General features: G+C 50.5%; 1 protein-coding gene across 4 annotated transcripts; it reads left to right on the top strand.

Moving 5' to 3' along the window:
* Positions 1 to 1,643: 1,643 nt before the first annotated feature.
* On the top strand, positions 1,644 to 16,278 carry PRR13 (proline rich 13). 4 transcript variants are annotated; one of them, XM_075591810.1, is made up of 4 exons: positions 1,644 to 1,771; positions 13,770 to 13,834; positions 14,294 to 14,742; positions 15,919 to 16,278. In XM_075591810.1, exons 2-4 carry the CDS (start codon positions 13,813 to 13,815, stop codon positions 15,949 to 15,951), a joined length of 504 nt encoding a protein of 167 aa, XP_075447925.1. In that variant the 5' UTR covers positions 1,644 to 1,771; positions 13,770 to 13,812; the 3' UTR covers positions 15,952 to 16,278. The 4 variants fall into 4 exon arrangements, with proteins under 4 accessions (XP_075447925.1, XP_075447924.1, XP_075447926.1 ...); XM_075591809.1 differs by having other exon boundaries at positions 1,671 to 1,771; positions 13,786 to 13,834; positions 14,299 to 14,742; XM_075591811.1 differs by having other exon boundaries at positions 1,688 to 1,771; positions 13,786 to 13,834.
* Positions 16,279 to 23,895: the final 7,617 nt, after the last annotated feature.

Raw genomic sequence — 23,895 nt, 5'->3', positions numbered from 1 at the left:
GTGGGTATAGCTGGGTTAATGCAGTGACACTGCGGTGTGGGTATAGCTGGGTTAATGCAGTGACACTGCGGTGTGGGGATAGCTGGGTTAATGCAGTGACACTGGGGTGTGGGGATAGCTGGGATAATGCAGTGACACTGCGGTGTGGGGATAGCTGGGTTAATGCAGTGACACTGCGGTGTGGGTATAGCAGGGTTAATGCAGTGACACTGCGGTGTCGGTATAGCTGGGTTAATGCAGTGACACCGCGGTGTGGGGATAGCTGGGTTAATGCAGTGACACCGCGGTGTGGGGATAGCTGGGTTAATGCAGTGACACCGCGGTGTGGGGATAGCTGGGTTAATGCAGTGACACCGCGGTGTGGGGATAGCTGGGTTAATGCAGTGACACTGCGGTGTGGGTATAGCTGGGTTAATGCAGTGACACTGCGGTGTGGGGATAGCTGGGTTAATGCAGTGACACTGGGGTGTGGGGATAGCTGGGATAATGCAGTGACACTGCGGTGTGGGGATAGCTGGGTTAATGCAGTGACACTGCGGTGTGGGGATAGCTGGCTTAATGCAGTGACACTCCGGTGTGGGGATAGCAGGGTTAATGCAGTGACACTGCGGTGTGGGTATAGCTGGGTTAATGCAGTGACACTGCGGTGTGGGGATAGCTGGGTTAATGCAGTGACACTGCGGTGTGGGTATAGCTGGGTTAATGCAGTGACACTGCGGTGTGGGTATAGCTGGGTTAATGCAGTGACACTGCGGTGTGGGGATAGCTGGGTTAATGCAGTGACACTGCGGTGTGGGAATAGCTGGGTTAATGCAGTGACACTGCGGTGTGGGGATAGCTGGGTTAATGCAGTGACACTGCGGTGTGGGGATAGCTGGGTTAATGCAGTGACACTGCGGTGTGGGGATAGCAGGGTTAATGCAGTGACACTGCGGTGTGGGGATAGCTGGGTTAATGCAGTGACACTGCGGTGTGGGGATAGCAGGGTTAATGCAGTGACACTGCGGTGTGGGTATAGCTGGGTTAATGCAGTGACACTGTGACACTGCGGTGTGGGGATAGCTGGGTTAATGCAGTGACACTGCGGTGTGGGTATAGCTGGGTTAATGCAGTGACACTGCGGTGTGGGGATAGCTGGGTTAATGCAGTGACACTGCGGTGTGGGGATAGCTGGGTTAATGCAGTGACACTGCGGTGTGGGGATAGCTGGGTTAATGCAGTGACACTGCGGTGTGGGGATAGCTGGGTTAATGCAGTGACACTGCGGTGTGGGGATAGCTGGGTTAATGCAGTGACACTTCGGTGTGGGGATAGCAGGGTTAATGCAGTGACACTGCGGTGTGGGGATAGCTGGGTTAATGCAGTGACACTGCGGTGTGGGGATAGCTGGGTTAATGCAGTGACACTGCGGTGTGGGGATAGCTGGGTTAATGCAGTGACACTGCGGTGTGGGGATAGCTGGGTTAATGCAGTGACACTGCGGTGTGGGGATAGCTGGGTTAATGCAGTGACACTGTGACACTGCGGTGTGGGGATAGCTGGGTTAATGCAGTGACACAGCAGTTTGTGCTGGGTGTGTCTCAGTACAGATTCTGCACTCGGTATAAGGGGCGGGGCCTGAGGACAGGCGTCCAATGAGGTCTTTTAAAAAGTAAACATTGTCCAATGAAATAGGAGGAAGGTTTATGGGCGGAGCCGGACAAAAGCAGGTCCAAAGTCTCCCGGAAGCAAAGAAAACATCGGACCAAAGAGAGGAGTCCCCACCCCACAGGTACAGAACCTCTCTATCCCACCCCACAGGTACAGACCCTCTCTACCCCACCCCACCCCACAGGTACAGACCCTCTCTACCCCACCCCACAGGTACAGAACCTCTCTATCCCACCCCACAGGTACAGACCCTCTCTACCACACCCCACCCCACAGGTACAGAACCTCTCTATCCCACCCCACAGGTACAGAACCTCTCTACCCCACCCCACAGGTACAGAACCTCTCTATCCCACCCCACAGGTACAGACCCTCTCTACCACACCCCACCCCACAGGTACAGAACCTCTCTATCCCACCCCACAGGTACAGAACCTCTCTATCCCACCCCACAGGTACAGACCCTCTCTACCGCACCCCACCCCACAGGTACAGAACCTCTCTATCCCACCCCACAGGTACAGAACCTCTCTACCCCACCCCACAGGTACAGAACCTCTCTATCCCACCCCACAGGTACAGAACCTCTCTATCCCACCCCACAGGTACAGAACCTCTCTATCCCACCCCACAGGTACAGAACCTCTCTATCCCACCCCACAGGTACAGAACCTCTCTATCCCACCCCACAGGTACAGAACCTCTCTATCCCACCCCACAGGTACAGAACCTCTCTATCCCACCCCACAGGTACAGAACCTCTATCCCACCCCACAGGTACAGAACCTCTCTATCCCACCCCACAGGTACAGAACCTCTCTATCCCACCCCACAGGTACAGACCCTCTCTATCCCACCCCACAGGTACAGAACCTTTCTATCCCACCCCACGTGTACAGAACCTCTCTATCCCACCCCACAGGTACAGACCCTCTCTATCCCACCCCACAGGTACAGACCCTCTCTATCCCACCCCACAGGTACAGAACCTCTCTATCCCACCCCACAGGTACAGACCCTCTCTACCGCACCCCACCCCACAGGTACAGAACCTCTCTATCCCACCCCACAGGTACAGAACCTCTCTACCCCACCCCACAGGTACAGAACCTCTCTATCCCACCCCACAGGTACAGAACCTCTCTATCCCACCCCACAGGTACAGAACCTCTCTATCCCACCCCACAGGTACAGAACCTCTCTATCCCACCCCACAGGTACAGAACCTCTCTATCCCACCCCACAGGTACAGAACCTCTCTATCCCACCCCACAGGTACAGAACCTCTCTATCCCACCCCACAGGTACAGAACCTCTATCCCACCCCACAGGTACAGAACCTCTCTATCCCACCCCACAGGTACAGAACCTCTCTATCCCACCCCACAGGTACAGACCCTCTCTATCCCACCCCACAGGTACAGAACCTTTCTATCCCACCCCACGTGTACAGAACCTCTCTATCCCACCCCACAGGTACAGACCCTCTCTATCCCACCCCACAGGTACAGACCCTCTCTATCCCACCCCACAGGTACAGAACCTCTCTATCCCACCCCACAGGTACAGAACCTCTCTATCCCACCCCACAGGTACAGAACCTCTCTACCCCACCCCACAGGTACAGACCCTCTCTATCCCACCCCACGGGTACAGAACCTCTCTATCCCACCCCACGGGTACAGAACCTCTCTATCCCACCCCACGGGTACAGACCCTCTCTACCCCACCCCACGGGTACAGAACCTCTCTACCCCACCCCACGGGTACAGAACCTCTCTACCCCACCCCACGGGTACAGAACCTCTCTACCCCACCCCACGGGTACAGACCCTCTCCATCCCACCCCACGGGTACAGACCCTCTCTATCCCACCCCACGGGTACAGAACCTCTCCATCCCACCCCACGGGTACAGAACCTCTCCATCCCACCCCACGGGTACAGAACCTCTCTATCCCACCCCACGGGTACAGAACCTCTCCATCCCACCCCACGGGTACAGACCCTCTCTATCCCACCCCACGGGTACAGACCCTCTCTATCCCACCCCACGGGTACAGAACCTCTCTACCCCACCCCACGGGTACAGAACCTCTCTACCCCACCCCACGGGTACAGAACCTCTCTATCCCACCCCACGGGTACAGAACCTCTCTATCCCACCCCACAGGTACAGAACCTCTCTATCCCACCCCACAGGTACAGAACCTCTCTATCCCACCCCACAGGTAGAGAACCTCTCTATCCCACCCCACAGGTACAGAACCTCTCTATCCCACCCCACAGGTACATAACCTCTCTATCCCACCCCACAGGTACAGAACCTCTCTATCCCACCCCACAGGTACAGACCGTCTCTATCCCACCCCACAGGTACAGAACCTCTCTATCCCACCCCACAGGTACAGAACCTCTCTATCCCACCCCACAGGTACAGACCGTCTCTATCCCACCCCACAGGTACAGAACCTCTCTATCCCACCCCACAGGTACAGAACCTCTCTATCCCACCCCACAGGTACAGAACCTCTCTATCCCACCCCACAGGTACAGAACCTCTCTGTCCCACCCCACAGGTACAGAACCTCTCTGTCCCACCCCACAGGTACAGAACCTCTCTGTCCCACCCCACAGGTACAGAACCTCTCTGTCCCACCCCACAGGTACAGAACCTCTCTGTCCCACCCCACAGGTACAGAACCTCTCTGTCCCACCCCACAGGTACAGAACCTCTCTGTCCCACCCCACAGGTACAGAACCTCTCTGTCCCACCCCACAGGTACAGAACCTCTCTGTCCCACCCCACAGGTACTGAACCTCTCTGTCCCACCCCACAGGTACAGAACCTCTCTGTCCCACCCCACAGGTACAGAACCTCTCTGTCCCACCCCACAGGTACAGAACCTCTCTGTCCCACCCCACAGGTACAGAACCTCTCTATCCCACCCCACAGGTACAGAACCTCGCTATCCCACCCCACAGGTACAGAACCTCTCTATCCCACCCCACAGGTACAGAACCTCTCTATCCCACCCCACAGGTACAGAACCTCTCTATCCCACCCCACAGGTACAGACCCTCTCTATCCCACCCCACAGGTACAGAACCTCTCTATCCCACCCCACAGGTACAGACCCTCTCTATCCCACCCCACAGGTACAGACCCTCTCTACCCCACCCCAAAGGTACAGAACCTCTCTACTCCACCCCACAGGTACAGACCCTCTCTATCCCACTCCACAGGTACAGAACCTCTCTATCCCACCCCACAGGTACAGACCCTCTCTATCCCACCCCACAGGTACAGACCCTCTCTATCCCACCCCACAGGTACAGAACCTCTCTGTCCCACCCCACAGGTACAGACCCTCTCTTTCCCACCCCACAGGTACAGACCCTCTCTTTCCCACCCCACAGGTACAGAACCTCTCTTTCCCACCCCACAGGTACAGAACCTCTCTATCCCACCCCACAGGTACAGACCCTCTCTATCCCACCCCACAGGTACAGACCCTCTCTATCCCACCCCACAGGTACAGAACCTCTCTGTCCCACACCACAGGTACAGACCCTCTCTGTCCCACCCCACAGGTACAGACCCTCTCTGTCCCACCCCACAGGTACAGAACCTCTCTGTCCCACCCCACAGGTACAGAACCTCTCTATCCCACCCCACAGGTACAGAACCTCTCTATCCCACCCCACAGGTACAGACCCTCTCTATCCCACCCCACAGGTACAGAACCTCTCTATCCCACCCCACAGGTACAGACCCTCTCTATCCCACCCCACAGGTACAGAACCTCTCTATCCCACCCCACAGGTACAGACCCTCTCTGTCCCACACACGTCCCTTCCCACAGGTACAGACCCTCTCTGTCCCACACACCCCTCCCCACAGGTACAGACCCTCTCTGTCCCACACACCCCTCCCCACAGGTACAGACCCTCTCTGTCCCACACACCCCTTCCCACAGGTACAGATCCTCTCTGTCCCACACACGTCCCTCCCCACAGGTACAGACCCTCTCTGTCACACACACCCCTCCCCACAGGTACAGACCCTCTCTGTCCCACACGCCTCTCCCCACAGGTACAGACCCTCTCTGTCCCACACACCCCTCCCCACAGGTACAGACCCTCTCTGTCCCACACACACACCCCTCCCCACAGGTACAGACCCTCTCTGTCCCACACACCCCTCCCCACAGGTACAGACCCTCTCTGTCACACACACCCCTCCCCACAGGTACAGACCCTCTCTGTCCCACACACCCCTCCCCACAGGTACAGACCCTCTCTGTCCCACACACCCCTCCCCACAGGTACAGACCCTCTCTGTCCCACACACACCCCTTCCCACAGGTACAGACCCTCTCTGTCCCACACACACACCCCTTCCCACAGGTACAGACCCTCTCTGTCCCACACACACACCCCTCCCCACAGGTACAGACCCTCTCTGTCCCACACACCCCTCCCCACAGGTACAGACCCTCTCTGTCCCACACACACCCCTTCCCACAGGTACAGACCCTCTCTGTCCCACACACCCCTCCCCACAGGTACAGACCCTCTCTGTCCCACACACCCCTCCCCACAGGTACAGACCCTCTCTGTCCCACACACCCCTTCCCACAGGTACAGATCCTCTCTGTCCCACACACGTCCCTCCCCACAGGTACAGACCCTCTCTGTCACACACACCCCTCCCCACAGGTACAGACCCTCTCTGTCCCACACGCCTCTCCCCACAGGTACAGACCCTCTCTGTCCCACACACCCCTCCCCACAGGTACAGACCCTCTCTGTCCCACACCCCCCCCCCCTCCCCACAGGTACAGACCCACTCTGTCCCACACACCCCTCCCCACAGGTACAGACCCTCTCTGTCACACACACCCCTCCCCACAGGTACAGACCCTCTCTGTCCCACACACCCCTCCCCACAGGTACAGACCCTCTCTGTCCCACACACCCCTCCCCACAGGTACAGACCCTCTCTGTCCCACACACACCCCTTCCCACAGGTACAGACCCTCTCTGTCCCACACACACACCCCTTCCCACAGGTACAGACCCTCTCTGTCCCACACACACACCCCTCCCCACAGGTACAGACCCTCTCTGTCCCACACACCCCTCCCCACAGGTACAGACCCTCTCTGTCCCACACACACCCCTTCCCACAGGTACAGACCCTCTCTGTCCCACACGCCTCTCCCCACAGGTACAGACCCTCTCTGTCCCACACACACACCCCCACAGGTACAGACCCTCTCTGTCCCACACACACACCCCTTCCCCACAGGTACAGACCCTCTCTGTCCCACACACACACCCCTTCCCCACAGGTACAGACCCTCTCTGTCCCACACACACACCCCTTCCCACAGGTACAGACCCTCTCTGTCCCACACACACACCCCTTCCCACAGGTACAGACCCTCTCTGTCCCACACACACCCCTTCCCACAGGTACAGACCCTCTCTGTCCCACACACACACCACTTCCCACAGGTACAGATCCTCTCTGTCCCACACACCCCTTCCCACAGGTACAGATCCTCTCTGTCCCACACACACCCCTTCCCACAGGTACAGACCCTCTCTGTCCCACACACCCCTCCCCACAGGTACAGATCCTCTCTGTCCCACACACCCCTTCCCACAGGTACAGATCCTCTCTGTCCCACACACACCCCTTCCCACAGGTACAGACCCTCTCTGTCCCACACGCCTCTCCCCACAGGTACAGATCCTCTCTATCCCACACACGCCCCTCCTCACAGGTACAGACCCTCTCTGTCCCACACACACACCCCTTCCCACAGGTACAGACCCTCTCTGTCCCACACACACACCCCTTCCCACAGGTACAGACCCTCTCTGTCCCACACACCCCTCCCCACAGGTACAGACCCTCTCTGTCCCACACACCCCTCCCCACAGGTACAGACCCTCTCTGTCCCACACACACCCCTTCCCACAGGTACAGACCCTCTCTGTCCCACACGCCTCTCCCCACAGGTACAGACCCTCTCTGTCCCACACACACACCCCCACAGGTACAGACCCTCTCTGTCCCACACACACACCCCTTCCCCACAGGTACAGACCCTCTCTGTCCCACACACACACCCCTTCCCCACAGGTACAGACCCTCTCTGTCCCACACACACACCCCTTCCCACAGGTACAGACCCTCTCTGTCCCACACACACACCCCTTCCCACAGGTACAGACCCTCTCTGTCCCACACACACCCCTTCCCACAGGTACAGACCCTCTCTGTCCCACACACACACCACTTCCCACAGGTACAGATCCTCTCTGTCCCACACACCCCTTCCCACAGGTACAGATCCTCTCTGTCCCACACACACCCCTTCCCACAGGTACAGACCCTCTCTGTCCCACACACCCCTCCCCACAGGTACAGATCCTCTCTGTCCCACACACCCCTTCCCACAGGTACAGATCCTCTCTGTCCCACACACACCCCTTCCCACAGGTACAGACCCTCTCTGTCCCACACGCCTCTCCCCACAGGTACAGATCCTCTCTATCCCACACACGCCCCTCCTCACAGGTACAGACCCTCTCTGTCCCACACACACACCCCTTCCCACAGGTACAGACCCTCTCTGTCCCACACACCCCTCCCCACAGGTACAGACCCTCTCTGTCCCACACACCCCTCCCCACAGGTACAGACCCTCTCTGTCCCACACACCCCTCCCCACAGGTACAGACCCTCTCTGTCCCACACACACACCCCTCCCCACAGGTACAGACCCTCTCTGTCCCACACACCCCTCCCCACAGGTACAGACCCTCTCTGTCCCACACACACCCCTTCCCACAGGTACAGACCCTCTCTGTCCCACACACACACCCCTTCCCACAGGTACAGACCCTCTCTGTCCCACACACACCCCTCCCCACAGGTACAGACCCTCTCTGTCCCACACACACACCCCTTCCCCACAGGTACAGACCCTCTCTGTCCCACACACACACCCCTTCCCCACAGGTACAGACCCTCTCTGTCCCACACACACACCCCTTCCCACAGGTACAGACCCTCTCTGTCCCACACACACACCCCTTCCCACAGGTACAGACCCTCTCTGTCCCACACACACCCCTTCCCACAGGTACAGACCCTCTCTGTCCCACACACACACCACTTCCCACAGGTACAGATCCTCTCTGTCCCACACACCCCTTCCCACAGGTACAGATCCTCTCTGTCCCACACACACCCCTTCCCACAGGTACAGACCCTCTCTGTCCCACACACACCTCCCCACAGGTACAGATCCTCTCTGTCCCACACACCCCTTCCCACAGGTACAGATCCTCTCTGTTCCACAAACACCCCTTCCCACAGGTACAGACCCTCTCTGTCCCACACGCCTCTCCCCACAGGTACAGATCCTCTCTATCCCACACACGCCCCTCCTCACAGGTACAGACCCTCTCTGTCCCCCACACACACCCCTTCCCACAGGTACAGACCCTCTCTGTCCCACACACACCCCTTCCCACAGGTACAGACCATCTCTGTCCCACACACACCCCTCCCCACAGGTACAGACCCTCTCTGTCCCACACACACACCCCTCCCCACAGGTACAGACCCTCTCTGTCCCACACACACACCCCTCCCCACAGGTACAGACCCTCTCTGTCCCACACACACACCCCTCCCCACAGGTACAGACCCTCTCTGTCCCACACACACACCCCTCCCCACAGGTACAGACCCTCTCTGTCCCACACGCCTCTCCCCACAGGTACAGACCCTCTCTGTCCCACACGCCTCTCCCCACAGGTACAGACCCTCTCTGTCCCACACACACACCCCTCCCCACAGGTACAGACCCTCTCTGTCCCACACACGTCCCTCCTCCCAGGTACAGACCCTCTCTGTCCCACACGCCTCTCCCCACAGGTACAGATCCCATATATCTCAAAAACACCCAACAAGTAACAGACCTTTGTCATACCTCCATATAGGTTTATATCCTGTGTCCCATGCACAATTTATGAATACAAATCTTTTAGATGGCATAAACTCTGCCGTCCTCGCCCTTCTAACCCCAGACCCTGGCTAAACTCCCACACACGCATGCTGCGTTCCTCCACTCGTTCTTCTGAACGCCTCTGGAGGAAATCTCATACGCTCGCAGACTTCATTCACTACACATTTATGCTATCCTGTTTCAACTCTGCCCTCTCTCAGGCTAAACAAACCTACTTTTCATCACTAATCAACACACACAAGTCTAACCCACGCGGACTCTTTTCTGTCTTTGACTCTCTACTCAGACCACCCTCAGCTGCCTCCTCTTCTTCCTCCATCTCACCTCAGGACTTTGCTGACTTTTTAAAGGAAAAGGTGGAATCCATACGGCAGAACATCCCCTCTGTTGCCTCCTCCCATCCTACACCGCTTCCCAACTCTCCTCCTGCCTTTCTTGACTCTTTTTCCGCTATCTCGGAGGAGGATGTGTCACTGCTGATCTCCTCTTCTCCCTCTACCACTTGCCCTCTTGATCCCATTCCCTCCCATCTCCTAAAACCTCTTGCTCCTTCTATAATCCCTATGTGCACACAGATCTTTAACTCTTCCCTCTACTCTGGTACCTTTCCATCCTCCTTCAAGCATGCAACCGTTATACCATTACTCAAAAACAGCAAGCTTGACCCTACCCTGTCCTTCTAACTATCGACCTGTCTCCCTCCTGCCTTTTGCCTCCAAACTCCTTGAACGTCTTGTATTCTCTCGATTGCTACACTTTCTCAACACCTATTCTCTCCTAGACCCTCTACAATCTGGCTTCCGCACTGCTCACTCTACTGAAACAGCCCTCACTAAAATAACTGACGACCTCCATGCTGCCAAAGACAGAGGTCATTACACTCTGCTCATATTACTCGACCTCTCTGCAGCATTCGATACCGTGGACCACCCTCTTCTCCTTCACATTCTCCATACTCTTGGTATTCGGAATAAAGCTTTATCCTGGATCTCCTCTTACCTCTCCCATCGTACTGTCAGTGTCTCTTTTGTTAACACCTCCTCCACCTCCTCCTCTATTGATCTCTCTGTGGGGGTACCCCAGGGCTCTGTCCTGGGACCCCTTCTTTTTTCTTTTTACACACTCTCTCTAGGTGACCTAATCACATCTTTTGGGTTTAAATATCACCTCTATGCTGACGACACAAATTTACCTTTCAACCCCTTACCTTACACCTGCTATACAGACCAAAGTTTCTGAATGCCTCTCTGGAATATCATCCTGGATGGCCATCCGCCGACTGAAACTTAACATGGCAAAAACAGAGCTCCTTATACTTCCTCCCAAACCTGGCCCTACTACCTCCTTCCACATTGCTATTGGAAACATGATCATTCACCCAGTAGCCCAAGCACGCTGCCTAGGGGTTACACTTGATTCCTCTCTCTCATTCTCCTCTCATATTCAAAACGTTTCTAAAACTTGTCGCTTTTTCTTCCGCAATATCACAAAGATACGCCCTTTCCTCTGTTACTCAACTGCTAAAACTCTGACTCAGGCCCTCATTCTCTCACGTCTCGATTACTGCAACCTCCTGCTGTCCGGCCCTCCTGCCTCTCACCTGTCTCCCCTATAATCTATCCTAAACGCTGCTGCCAGAATCACTCTACTCTTTCCTAAATCTGTCTCCGCATCTCCCCTCCTGAAATCCCTCTCCTGGCTTCCGATCAAATCCCGTATCTCGCACTCAATTCTCCTGCTCACTTTTAAAGCTTTTCATTCTTCTGCCCCTCCTTACATCTCAGCCCTAATTTCTCGCTATGCACCATCCCGACTCTTGCGTTCTTCTCAAGGATGTCTTCTTTCTACCCCCTTTGTATCTAAAGCTCTCTCCCGCCTTAAACCTTTCTAACTTTCTGCCCCACACCTCTGGAATGCCCTTCCCCTCAATACCCGACTAGCACCCTCTCTATCCACCTTTAAGACTCACCTTAAGACACATCTGCTTAAAGAAGCATATGAATAGCACTGGATAATCATGGACACATGATACATAAAGCTTGGCCCCCTGCAGATGCACTTACTAGAATTCCCTCCTACTCTCTCTGTACGTTCTCCCTACCTACCAATTAGATTGTAAGCTCCTCAGAGCAGGGACTCCTCTTCCTTAATGTTACTTTTATGTCTGAAGCACTTATTCCCATGATCTGTTATTTATATTATTTGTTCTTTATATGATATGTATTACTACTGTGAAGCGCTATGTACATTTATGGCGCTATATAAATAAAGACATACAATACAATACATAAACACCGCACATTTACAGTCCCTATACTACAGAGGTACAGTCTATATATACACCCCCCCCCCCACACACACAGGAACGGACTGTATAAACACTGCACGTCTACAGACTGTATGCACACCTCATGCACATCCCAGAGGAATAAACTATTTATACACACGCACCCTACAGGTAAAGAACACCTTATACAGACCTTTCAGGAATGGATCCCACTCACTGAAGGCAAACTCTCCTCACAACCACTGACATCCTCATACTGTTCATGCCTAGGGTTGCCAGGTGTCCGGTATTGAACTGGACTGTCCTATATTTGGATACTCTGTCCAGTAAAAAAAGAGGTACTGCAATACTGGACATGTATGTGTCCGGTATTACCTCCATGGACATAGTGACCTGACACACCTTTCACCATTGAGTCCAGTATTTTCGGAGAAGCCGCCTGGCAACCCTAGTCACGCCATAATTACACATTATTATACACGTTACGTGACGCCGCCATCCAATCAAAGAACAGATGTCGGCCTTGTCTCCCCTGCAGTTGCGCGCGCAGAAAGTTCTTGTGCACACGTCGCACTGCGACGTCGAAAATGTGCACGCATTGCAGTTCCTCTGTATAATCGCGGCCTTAGTGCACCACCTGATTTAGACGTGTTTTGAATAACATATGTAAATATAATTGAGCTTGCACACACAGCCTCTTCTTTGTGATATGATTCCATACATCGCTGAACTATATTTAGAAAGAGGGGAGCGTATATAAACCCATACATAGCAGATGAGTGGAATAAATTGTATCACTAATGAATAACCCATGTCCCAGAGGTCTGCCGTTTAAAGCGTTTAATCTGTAGTGTGAGTACTGTATATTCATATCTCGCACTTCAGTGCTATACATAACTTTATACAAGAGAGGTGTGAATTAGTTTGTCTTTTCTTCACGTGTGCTGTGAGTCGTCAAAAGCTCTGTACATGCGGTTATGACTATGAAGAAATGTTCTTTTGGTCCTTGAAAAGGTGGCATATCCTACAACAAATATACACTTCTCCAGAACTGATACGGCTACGGGAACTTTGCACCGTACCACAGAGAGGGAGTGCCGAGGATAAACAAAAACCGCATACCTCAGTGCTGTGTATAGGCAGGCTGGACACGCACACTGTTACTGTATTGTAAGAGTATGTGCTAGCCCAGGGGTTGCCCAACTTCAGTCCTCAAACTCCCCCTACCTCCCCCTGTAGGCCAGCTTTTCAGGATACTTTGGCTTCAGTACAGGTGGCAAAATCAAAGACTGCGCCTCTGATTGAGCCACCTGTGCTGAAGCAGGGACTGATTGAGCCAACTGTGAAGAAGCTGGGATATCCTGAAAGCTTGACCGGTCGGGAGGAAGGGAGTGCTTGAGGATTGGAGTTGAGCACCCCTGTGCTAGCACATAATCTTACAATACAGTAACCCCTGTGCTAATACGACTATAGCACAGCTGTGCACCTCTATACTGTTCCACTGGTTTTTTTATTTATTTTTTTATCCTCCTGTCCTCTTTCCTAACCCCCACTTCCCCTCAGTATCTCTCACCCCATCTTATTCCTTGTTTTCATGCACCCCTATTCTTTCAAACCTTCCCCTGTCACTGTATCCCCCTCCCTCCCCTTTTCATCATAGCCCTTTACCCCGCCGCACCTCCTTTCCCAATGGTCTCTCTCCCCGAAACACCCACCGCTGCCCCCACATACCTAGCACTGTAAGTGTTTAAAATTGGGATTACGGATTTCTTTTTACAGATTTTATTCCTTTTAGAAAAACCTCATCTGCCTGGGCCAAAAAATGTGGAATCCAAACGCTCCGGGTATGTACCCACTTATCTCATCCATTCTCTGCTCTTTTGGGATGAGTCCAGACTCTGGGGTTAGCCTTCTAGCTATGAGGCTTGTGCAATAAAACAGCAGAGGACTTAAAATGTTGTTGCTTTTTATTTTTTTTATTATTTCTGAGAAATCTGCCGGGTTTCCCCCCCCCCCCCCCACACCAAAATTGCCTCCATTTTTGTAGATGGGAGACTTTGATAAATGGCCTCTTTGTGATTTCTGTCTGTTGGGACTTCACTATTGGTTTGAGAAATGGTGTATCTTCTCAGGTGTCTTCATCCTATGGGAGAGTTCTGTCTCCATGTGCATTCATTTCTTTGTCTATGAAATGGCTTCACTCTGTATAAATTCGCTCATTTTTGTTGGTGGGGGTGTTTCACACGTGAGTTGCGTTTTGCTTTCCTCCTCTGACCATTGTATTGTTTCTTTGTTATTGACAGGACAGCCTGGTGCAGCCTACCCACCAAACCCAGGATACGCAGTTCCCACTAACCCATCTTACCCCCCAGGTTCAATGCCTGTAGGTCCATACCCTGCCCAAGGACAGCCTGCATATCTTCCTGGACAACCCGGCTACCCATCTGGACAACCCGGTTACCCATCTGGACAACCCGGCTACCCACCTGGACAACCCGGCTACCCAACTGGGCAGTCCGTCTACCCACCTGGGCAGCCAACATACCCTGGTGTGCATCCAACGTACCCTGGTGGGCATCCAGCGTACCCCGGTCACCAGCCTGGCTACCACCCACCACCATGTGCTCCTGGCATGCCAGGATACCCAGTAAACCCTCTTATGCCTGGGCAAGTAATGGATAAGAAGATGAAGAAGAAGATGAAGAAGGCGCATAAAGCAAATAAAGCCCACAAGAGTCACAAGCATGGAAAGGTGAGGAACCACGTGTAAGACTGGGAAGGAAATTAGTGTGGGAGGAGAGAAGGTTACATAGTAGATGAGTTTGAAAAAAGACATACGTCCATCAAGTTCAACCTATACTAAATTTAGACGACTGATGCAGTACTTTATCCTATATTTGTACTTACAGAATATTGATCCAGAGGAAGGCAAACAAAAAACCGCAGTGACATATCACCTAATGATATTTTAGAAGGGGAAAATATAAATTCCTTCCTGACTCCAAATATTGGCAATCAGATTTCTCCCTGTATCAACGTCCTTCCCATGTTTACTTATTTGGTATATCCCTGTATACCTTTCCTTTCTAAAAAGATATAAACCTTTTTTTTTTTTTTTTTAAGATATCTATTGTATCTGCCATCACAGTCTCCATGGGTAATGAATTCCACATTTTAACTGCCCTTACTGTAAAGAACCCTTTCCTTTGTTGCTGGTGAAATCTCCTTTCCTCCAACCTTAGGGGATGACCCTGTGTACTTTGTACTGCCCGTGGGATGAATAGTTATTTTGAAAGTTCCTTGTATTGTCCCCAAATATATTTGTATATTGTTATCATATCCCCTCTTAGATGCCTCTTTTCTAATGTAAACAAATCTAATTTAGCTAGTCTCTCCTCATAAATTAGTTTATCCATCCCCTTTATTAATATGGTGGCTCTTCTCTGTAATTTTTCAGATTCCATAATGTATTTTCTATGGAGTGCTGCCCAAAACTGTACTCCATATTCAAGGTGTGGTCTTACTAATGCTTAATAGCGGGGAATAATTATGTTTACTTCCCTTTTATCCATTCCCCATTTAATGCAAGACAAGATCTTGTTTGCCTTTGCAGCTACTGCATGACATTGGGCACTATTGCTAAGCCTGCTGTCTACCAGCACTCCTAAATCCTTCTCCATCAAGGTGCAAGAAACTACAGGGGAAAGGAGGACAGAGAGATGAAGGAAAAAAAGTAGAGTAGGGAAAATTATAGTGAGCAAGTGGTTGATGAGATGGAAGGTGGTAATGGAAAGAGAATGTGGTAAATTGTGAAGGACAGAGAATGAAAGAGAGAAGGTCGAGGAGAGGGAGGAAAAGTGGGTAATCGAGAAATTAGATGGTAGCCATCTTACCCTTTTTGTTTGCTGAGTTTCTCTCTCTTCTGCAGCACTCTTCATCGTCTTCCTCCTCCAGCGACTAGGACAATTTAAAGCAACCTTAATGAAAATCCTCAGGGCCAGTCTGTCACGCAGAGCTGTAGCATGTACCCCTGTCTCAGACAAAGATGAGCAGAGTTCACAACCTCTTCAGTGCTGCAGATGCCTGCGTTTCTCTGTCGCTACCAAAGAGACCAAAGCACCATCGCTTAACTTCCTGCAGAGCATTGTGGAAACCTCCGCTGCTAGAGCAATGCTCCTCAATCCTGCGATGTATGTATTAATATTGTAGTGTTGATGATGTTGTGTCCGCTTTTTAATTTGTCATTCATTTCTTACCCTGCATTCAAAAATAAAATTTTAATAAACTAGCTGGTTAGTTTCCCTAATGTTACTTGTCTCATAATCAGAAAAGAACCGAACGATGGGCATACAGGCAACTGGGAGCAGGAAAAAGATATGTGGCTCACAGAGCAGTTTGCAGAGTACAGTCCCATTGTCTCTCCCATGCAGGGCACTTTCACATCTCTTGCTGATACATTGGCACTGGAAATTACTCTGCAGGCCCTTCCTGCTTTTGGAGGTGGTCATACATTTTCTTTGTTAACATCTAACGCAACTGACTTCTTCAGTTACTCTGCTTCCACAGGGACCAGCAAAGCGGCTGCATTGTGCAGTAGTGTGTTGCAGACTCGTCTAACCTCAAATTGGATAAACAAACCTTCATAATTTCTTTAGGCAAATGTTGTTGTTTTTTTTAGTGTATGGACATTAAGAAAGTCCTTTTTCATTTTGTCAGGAAATGTGATCTATGAATTTTCTTCCATTGTTGGCTGACCCGCCCACTATTCTGTCCGAGAACCAATCCGGAGATGAGGGAGGGAGCACTTAACACTGACTTCACACAAAAGCTAAAATAGTCAAACTCCTAAGTTTCTGCTCGCCTTGTTCACAGACAAACTTTTTTTAAATTTAGCTTGAAATACTCAGAGGCAGAGCTGGCAGAAAGCACATGCAAAATAGACATTTGCCCAAGGGCAGCACACAAGGCTTTGCAGTTCTCAAATCTACAATACAGAATGTGTTTCCAAAGGCAAAAATAATTGTGTGTGTGTTTAATTATTCTTACTTAAATCCGTTAAATCAGCGTTTCCCAAATGGTGGGTCGCGACCCGGCACCGGGTCACGGAAGCAAAATTGCCGGGTCGCAGCGAGGCTGGCCGCGCGGCGTCCCCCCCTCCCTTCTTGCGGCATCCCCCCCTCCCTCCTTGCGGCGGCCCCCCCTCCCTCCTTGCGGCGGCCCCCCCTCCCTCCTTGCGGCGGCCCCCCCTCCCTCCTTGCGGCGGCCCGAGGTGAGGTGCGGGACAGTGCTGAAGTGGTGCAGGCTGCTATCGCTGGGGTGTCAACGGGGCTCCTACTGCAGCCCCGCATCATGATGTTGCCGCCCATGACATGTTCCGCCCCCCACAGGACACGATGCCCGGCGTGATAGGGGGTAGGAAGTGGTGCTGGTGCTCCCTTCCCCTCGGTCCCCTTGGTGCGGGAGATAGGCGCGGGGGTGGGCAGTGGTGGCTGGCGGGCAGAGGGTGCAGGGGGAGGCGGGGAGCCGCCTGCTCGGATCGCAGGCCTTTCCTCTCTCCCCCGCCCCCCCCCCCCCCTCTCCAGTCACTCACATCCGTCGCTGCCTCTGTAATACAGTGTGTGTGTGTGCATGTGAGTGTGTGTGTGTATCAGTGGGTGTGTGTGTGTGTGTGTGTGTGTGTGTGTGTGTGTGTGTGTGTGTGTGTGTGTATATAGGGGAGTGTGTGTATATAGGGGAGAGAGGGTGTGTGTGTGTATCAGTGTGTGTGTGTGTATAGGGGAGAGAGTGTGTGTATCAGTGTGTGTGTGTGTATATATAGGGGAGTGTGTGTGTGTATATATAGGGGAGTGTGTGTGTGTGTGTGTGTGTATCAGTGGGTGTGTGTGTGTATAGGGGAGAGAGTGTGTGTAGGGGAGAGAGAGAGTGTGTATCTGTGTGTGTTTGTGTATCAGTGTGTGTGTGTGTGTGTGTGTGTGTGTGTGTGTGTGTATATAGGGGAGTGTGTGTGTGTGTGTGTGTGTGTGTATAGGGGTGTGTGTGTGTGTGTGTGTGTGTGCATATAGGGGAGTGTGTGTGTGTGTGTGTGTGTGTGTGTGTGTATAGGGCGTCTAAAGCAGCAATCTATGGCAGAGCTGCTAACGTGTTGACTCGTTTATGGGAGCAAGGACTAACAGAGACTTCCCACTTACCTGAACAGGAACCGGTGTTAAAGGAACCAGCTTCCATCCTCATGTGAGGACATCTGATCCGGCTTCCACGTGGTGTTGGGTAACATTATCCCGCAAATGCTCGTATATTACTACTTTGATGTACGCACGATACTCACCTTAATTGTTGTTTATGTGAATATAATTTTTAATACACTATGAGCGTTGTGCGCTGTGTTTTTTGTGTTTTTATCTGCTAGTTACAGGGGGTTCCTGAGCCCTCCCTTTATCGCAGCTGCAGACGCTCTAATTAACCAAGGTCACGTATTTTACCTTACATATTCATCACTTCACCTTTAACATTAGTTGCGCACTTTTTTTCCTCACTCATTCTATCTGTGTGTGTATCTGTATCTGTGTGTGTGTGGGTGTGTGTGTGTATCTGTATATGTGTATCAGTGGGTATGTGTGTGTGTATAGGGGAGAGAGTGTGTGTGTGTGTGTATAGGGGAGTGTGTGTGTGTGTGTGTGTGTGTGTGTGTTTGTGTGTGTGTGTGTAGGGGGAGAGAGTGTGTGTGTGTGTGTGTGTGTGTGTGTGTATAGGGGAGTGTGTGTGTATCAGTGGCTGTGTGTGTGTGTATGGGGGAGAGAGTGTGTGTATCTTTGTGTGTGTGTGTGTGTGTATGTATGTATGTATCTGTGTGTGTGTGTGTGTGTGTGTGTATGTATCTGTGTGTGTGTATGGGGGAGAGAGTGTGTATCTGTGTGTGTGTGTGTGTGTGTGTGTGTGTGTGTGTGTGTGTGTGTGTGTGTGTGTGTGTGTGTGTATCAGCCACAGCCACTGTGTGTATCAGTGGCTGTGTGTGTGTCTGTGCAGGCCAGCATTGGCTGTGTTTGTGTTGGTCTGTCTGTGTGAGTGTCTGTAGGTCAGTGACTGTGTGCGTCTGTGCAGGTCAGAGAGAGAATGGGGGAGGGGGGAGAGAGAATAGAGGGAATTGGGAGAATATATGAAATCTGTATGGACATTCATAACTGTTTCATTTTACCTATAGGCGATAACATTTTTAGTGGGTCACGAAGGAGAAGTTCAAAAATAACCGGGTCACGGAAAAAAAAGTTTGGGAAACGCCGCGTTAAATGAATAAGTTATGCGGTCAGAGAGGTTGTTTAGTAATAGACCTTGATTTTAGGGTGGCTGTTCTCTTTGGGGCACTCTATGCTGTTTCATATATGTCCTCTCCATTTGATGTGCCGCTGCCAATGACAGTACTCCACTTCAGGTGGCCTCTCTGTCTCTAGGGCTCTCGTGCTCCACCCACCACGGTTACAGCCGACCGGAACTACAGATCAATCACAATCTCTGTTACTACCAACACAATTCGCCTATGGCTTCAGTGGTGCTACGGCTTACTGTTACCTCCTATTTATAGATCATCTTGTCCTTTGGTCCACCAGTGGTTATTCATAATGGTCCTCTTGTCCTCATACATCAAAGGCGTCCTTTAACTATAAGTTATTGTATACAACAGTACAAGGTTTGTGGCTTAGCCACTTAGGAAAGGCAGAAGCCCGGCATGGGGCTAGAGCCACATAAGTATATTTGGCAGCACTGCTGCTGCTAATTCTGCTGAAAGTCACAGAAAGTTTCCCCTTAAAATCTCCTGGAGAGCAAATTGATGTGTAGGGCTATACCTTATAGAATGGTGGGTATATTTCATATTGAAACATTCACTAATCGCGTAAAAAAAGCATGATCAGGGCTCTCATTACCTCTCTATCTGTTTTTGCATGTTTGTCCTTATTTGTATGTAACTCTATTTATGTAATTATCAAATCCCTACCCCCATTGTACTGCGCTATGGAATATGTTGGCACTTAACAAATAAATAATATAAAAATAATAACAGACGTGTAGCCCCCTCTTGGAGGTCTACTAAGTTTCTGTAAAGGGTTGATTGCCTTAGGGGGTTGACTGTGTGGGCTAACTCCGGTTACTCCCCAGATTGGGAAATATGATGTTTATGGAAGGGTATATATAGCCACTCCTTATGTTCCAGAAGCAGGTTCTTCAGAGTTCTGACTGGGGTCTTCAGTGTGAGTTCTTTAAATAGGTTTGTGTGTTTAGGAATATGTATTAAGAGGTGTCCTGTCACCCTTTATTGTTTTCCAGTTAGTAAGTGTCCCTTCTAAGCTAGCTCCTGTTAAAGAAACAGGAAACCTATGTTTGTTGTAGAGACATGAAATTGTCCTGGTCTCATAGGTTTGCCCCTACCGCAGCCTGACCGCCACTGTCCTCATGGGACTGCCTATAAATACTGCGGCCTGCGCTCATATTGGACCTGCCCGTCCAGCAGGTTCTCACTGCATCCAAACCTCCCTGCAAGCTGTTTCCACTCCATCCTTTCCAATGGGTACTAAAGTCATTCACCTCCCCTGGATAGGAGCAGGGCCTACCAGGGGATGAAGTCCTGAGAGATTATTGTTTGCTACGAGTTTTGTCAAAGTTACACCTGTGAAGTGTTTTAGACGGATGTCAGTAAAGCACCTTTTTGTTTTATAAAAGTTCTTAGCACCCATCTTTTTCCTCATACTTTCATCCACGCTCAGCCTACACTTACCCAGCACTGTATAAAGGGCTGAGAGACTGAGCACTGCCATTGTACATGACAGATCTGATGTGACCTCTTTTAGAGCCAAGTAAGGAGGGTTACAAACGTTATTCTAAAATGACATCCAAATCAGCTCATTACAGTCTTAATGATATTCATTCCATAGTCACTAACCTCTGTTGGGGTTAATCCTGGAAGATAATGTACCAGTATTTATATCATACCTAACTGTTATTAATCCCATTCAGACACTGACATAGGGCTTTTGCTGATGTGGGGGAAACCAATTCAGGAGAGGGCCCATTGACTTATATACCATGAAATAGATTATAGTCAACATGGTGGAGTATGTCAACACAACTGTGACCACACCTGAGATACCTTTCCCTTCTCTTTCTCCCCAACTCTCCCCTTCTCTTTTTTTTTTTCCAAAATTTTTTATTAGGCAAATACTTATTTCACAATGTACATGTCATATATGTTAATACAGCCTAATACAAGTTTTCTCCATTTTTTGGTTAAAGAAACCAGAGAGAAAAAGGAAAGCTCATCGCCCTCCTGGCCCTCCTGGGGTTGTGAGGGGGGCGCGAGTATGGAAACAGAGAGTAAGAGTATGAAAAGGGGGGGAAGGGAAGGTGGGGAGGGGGGAGGGGGGGGGATACTTGTTGCTTATTACGTCCTCAGAGTATTTCTACTGGAGTTTCTAGACTCGTTCTTTTTACTTTTCATCTTTGGGTTAGGGACGTGGGGGTGCCATATGGGTTAGCCACGGGTCCCATGTTTTATTAAAGGAGTCCGTGGATCTTTTCAGAAAAGCCGATAGTTTCTCCATGTTCATTACCTCTTGTATCCTATTTTTTATCGTTTGTTTTGAGGGGGGAGACACTTTCTTCCAGGCGGCAGCCACTGCACATCTAGCCGCTGTTAGGATGAAGGAGATTAATTTACCTGTTGGTCGGTCCACATTTTCTAGGGGCCTGGCCAACAGGTAGGTCAGCGGGTCGACAGGGATTTTGAGGCCGGTGACCTCTTCTATTAATTTTTGAGTGGTTCCCCAGTATTTTTGAATTTCCGGACATGTCCACCAAATGTGTGCCATGTCCCCCTTTTGACCGCAACCTCTCCAGCATAGATCGGACGCCTGGGGGTAGATTTGGTTTATTCTAACTGGGGTAAGATACCAGCGGAACAGTATTTTATATATATTTTCTTTGATTGTGGTACATATGGAAGTTCCTGAGGCATTCTCCCAAATTCTTTCCCAGTCCTCTCGGTCTATAACTATGCCCAATTCTGCTGCCCAATGCAGCATATAGTCATGGGTGGGGGCTTCTATAGCCCTTTCTAATACTGCGTAAATTTGTGTTATAAGACCTTTCTGGTGGTCTGTTTCTCGACAAAGCCGCTCAAAAACTGTGAGAGGGGGAAATTTCAACGTTGGGGATAAGGTTCGAACAAAGTGCCGAATTTGTAGATACTTAAATACGTCCAACCTTGCTATTTCATATTTGGTTTGTAGATTTTGATAGCTCAGGAATTCTCCAATGCTCACGAGGTCAGCGATCGTTCTAATATTTTTTACTTTGAATTGATCCAGCTGTCTGGGCTCACAACCAGGAGGAAATTTCGGATTTTTGTGAATTGGTATGAGTTGGGATTGGGGCGAAGTGAGCTTAAATTTATATTTGCATCTCGTCCAGATCTCCCATGTGTGTCTCATTGGACCTAATTTGAGTTTACTATTCTGCATGTCTTCCCTGCTCAGGGACCAAAGGCAAGCTGGTAGTGAAGGCGTTCCGGCGTAGTATGATTCTATGTCTAGCCAACAGTATTGGTTTGGGTTGGCATTCCAGACTACCACCTGTCGCAATTGTGCGGCTAGGTAGTATTTTGTGATGTCTGGGACCCCAAGTCCTCCTCTTCCCCTTGATGCCATGAGAACTGTCCTAGCGGTTCTGGGTTTCTTACCCTGCCAAATGAAGTGGAAGATTAGTTTTTGTATATTCTTTAATTCTGAGCCAGGGATGTGGACCGGGAGCGTCTGGAAATAATATAATAATCTGGGGAGTATGTTCATTTTAACCGAGATCATTCTCCCGATCCATGATATTTGATATCCTCCCCATTTCGCTAGGTCTTGTTTAATTTTCTGGAATAAGGTCGGGTAATTTTGTTGATATAGGGATTGGTAGTTCCTCGCTATCTTTACTCCCAGATATTTGATACTCGAGGAGCTCCAATGATAGTTAAAGTTTAATTTGAGGAGTTTCACCTCTGGCTCTGGCAGGCTTAGATTTAATGCTTCCGATTTATCGTTATTGATTTTATAGCCTGATATATCTCCAAAATCTCGGAGTTCTTTTTGGAGGTTAGGTAGGGATGTTTGGGGTTGCGTCAGGGTTAAAATGACATCATCTGCGAATAGTGATATTTTGTGCTGCCTGTGTCCAATTTCTATTCCTTTGATGTCTCTATTTGTTCTTATTGCCGCTGCTAGGGGTTCTATGGTTAATGCAAAGAGGAGAGGAGATAGGGGGCATCCCTGTCGAGTTCCATTAGTAATCTCAAATCTCTGGTTACTGCCCCCTGGTAGTTTTACTGTTGCAGATGGATTTTGATATAATCTACGGACTCCTTCTAGATATGCGTCTTTGAAGCCGAATTTGCGCATAACATGGTCCATGAATAGCCAGTCTATTCTATCAAACGCCTTCTCTGCGTCCAAGCTAAGGAGTAATGCTTTGGTCCCTGTGAGATGGACATGTTCAATAATGTCAATTATCTTTCGGGTATTGTCCGAGGCCTGTCTGCCTGCTACGAATCCCACTTGGTCTTTATCTATTAATCTTGGTAAAATGGGATTCAATCTATTTGCGAGTATTTTGCTATATAGTTTGAGATCACAGTTAAGCAGGGAGATTGGACGGTAGCTTCCACATTGCATCGGGTCCCTGCCTTCTTTGTGTATTATGGCCAGGGTGGCCAGGGACATTGACGTAGGGATTTGATTTCCTTCCATAAAATCGTTAAATATTCTTAGGAGATGCGTGGATAATACTGGCAAGAATCTCTTATAGTAAACATTAGTGAAGCCATCTGGGCCAGGAGACTTAGTGATTTTTAATGATTTGACCGCCTCTTCCAGTTCCT

The sequence above is a fragment of the Ascaphus truei genome, chromosome 3 (genome assembly GCF_040206685.1).
Source record: "Ascaphus truei isolate aAscTru1 chromosome 3, aAscTru1.hap1, whole genome shotgun sequence".
Taxonomy (NCBI): domain Eukaryota; kingdom Metazoa; phylum Chordata; class Amphibia; order Anura; family Ascaphidae; genus Ascaphus; species Ascaphus truei.
This window is presented reverse-complemented; position numbering and strand designations above follow the sequence as displayed.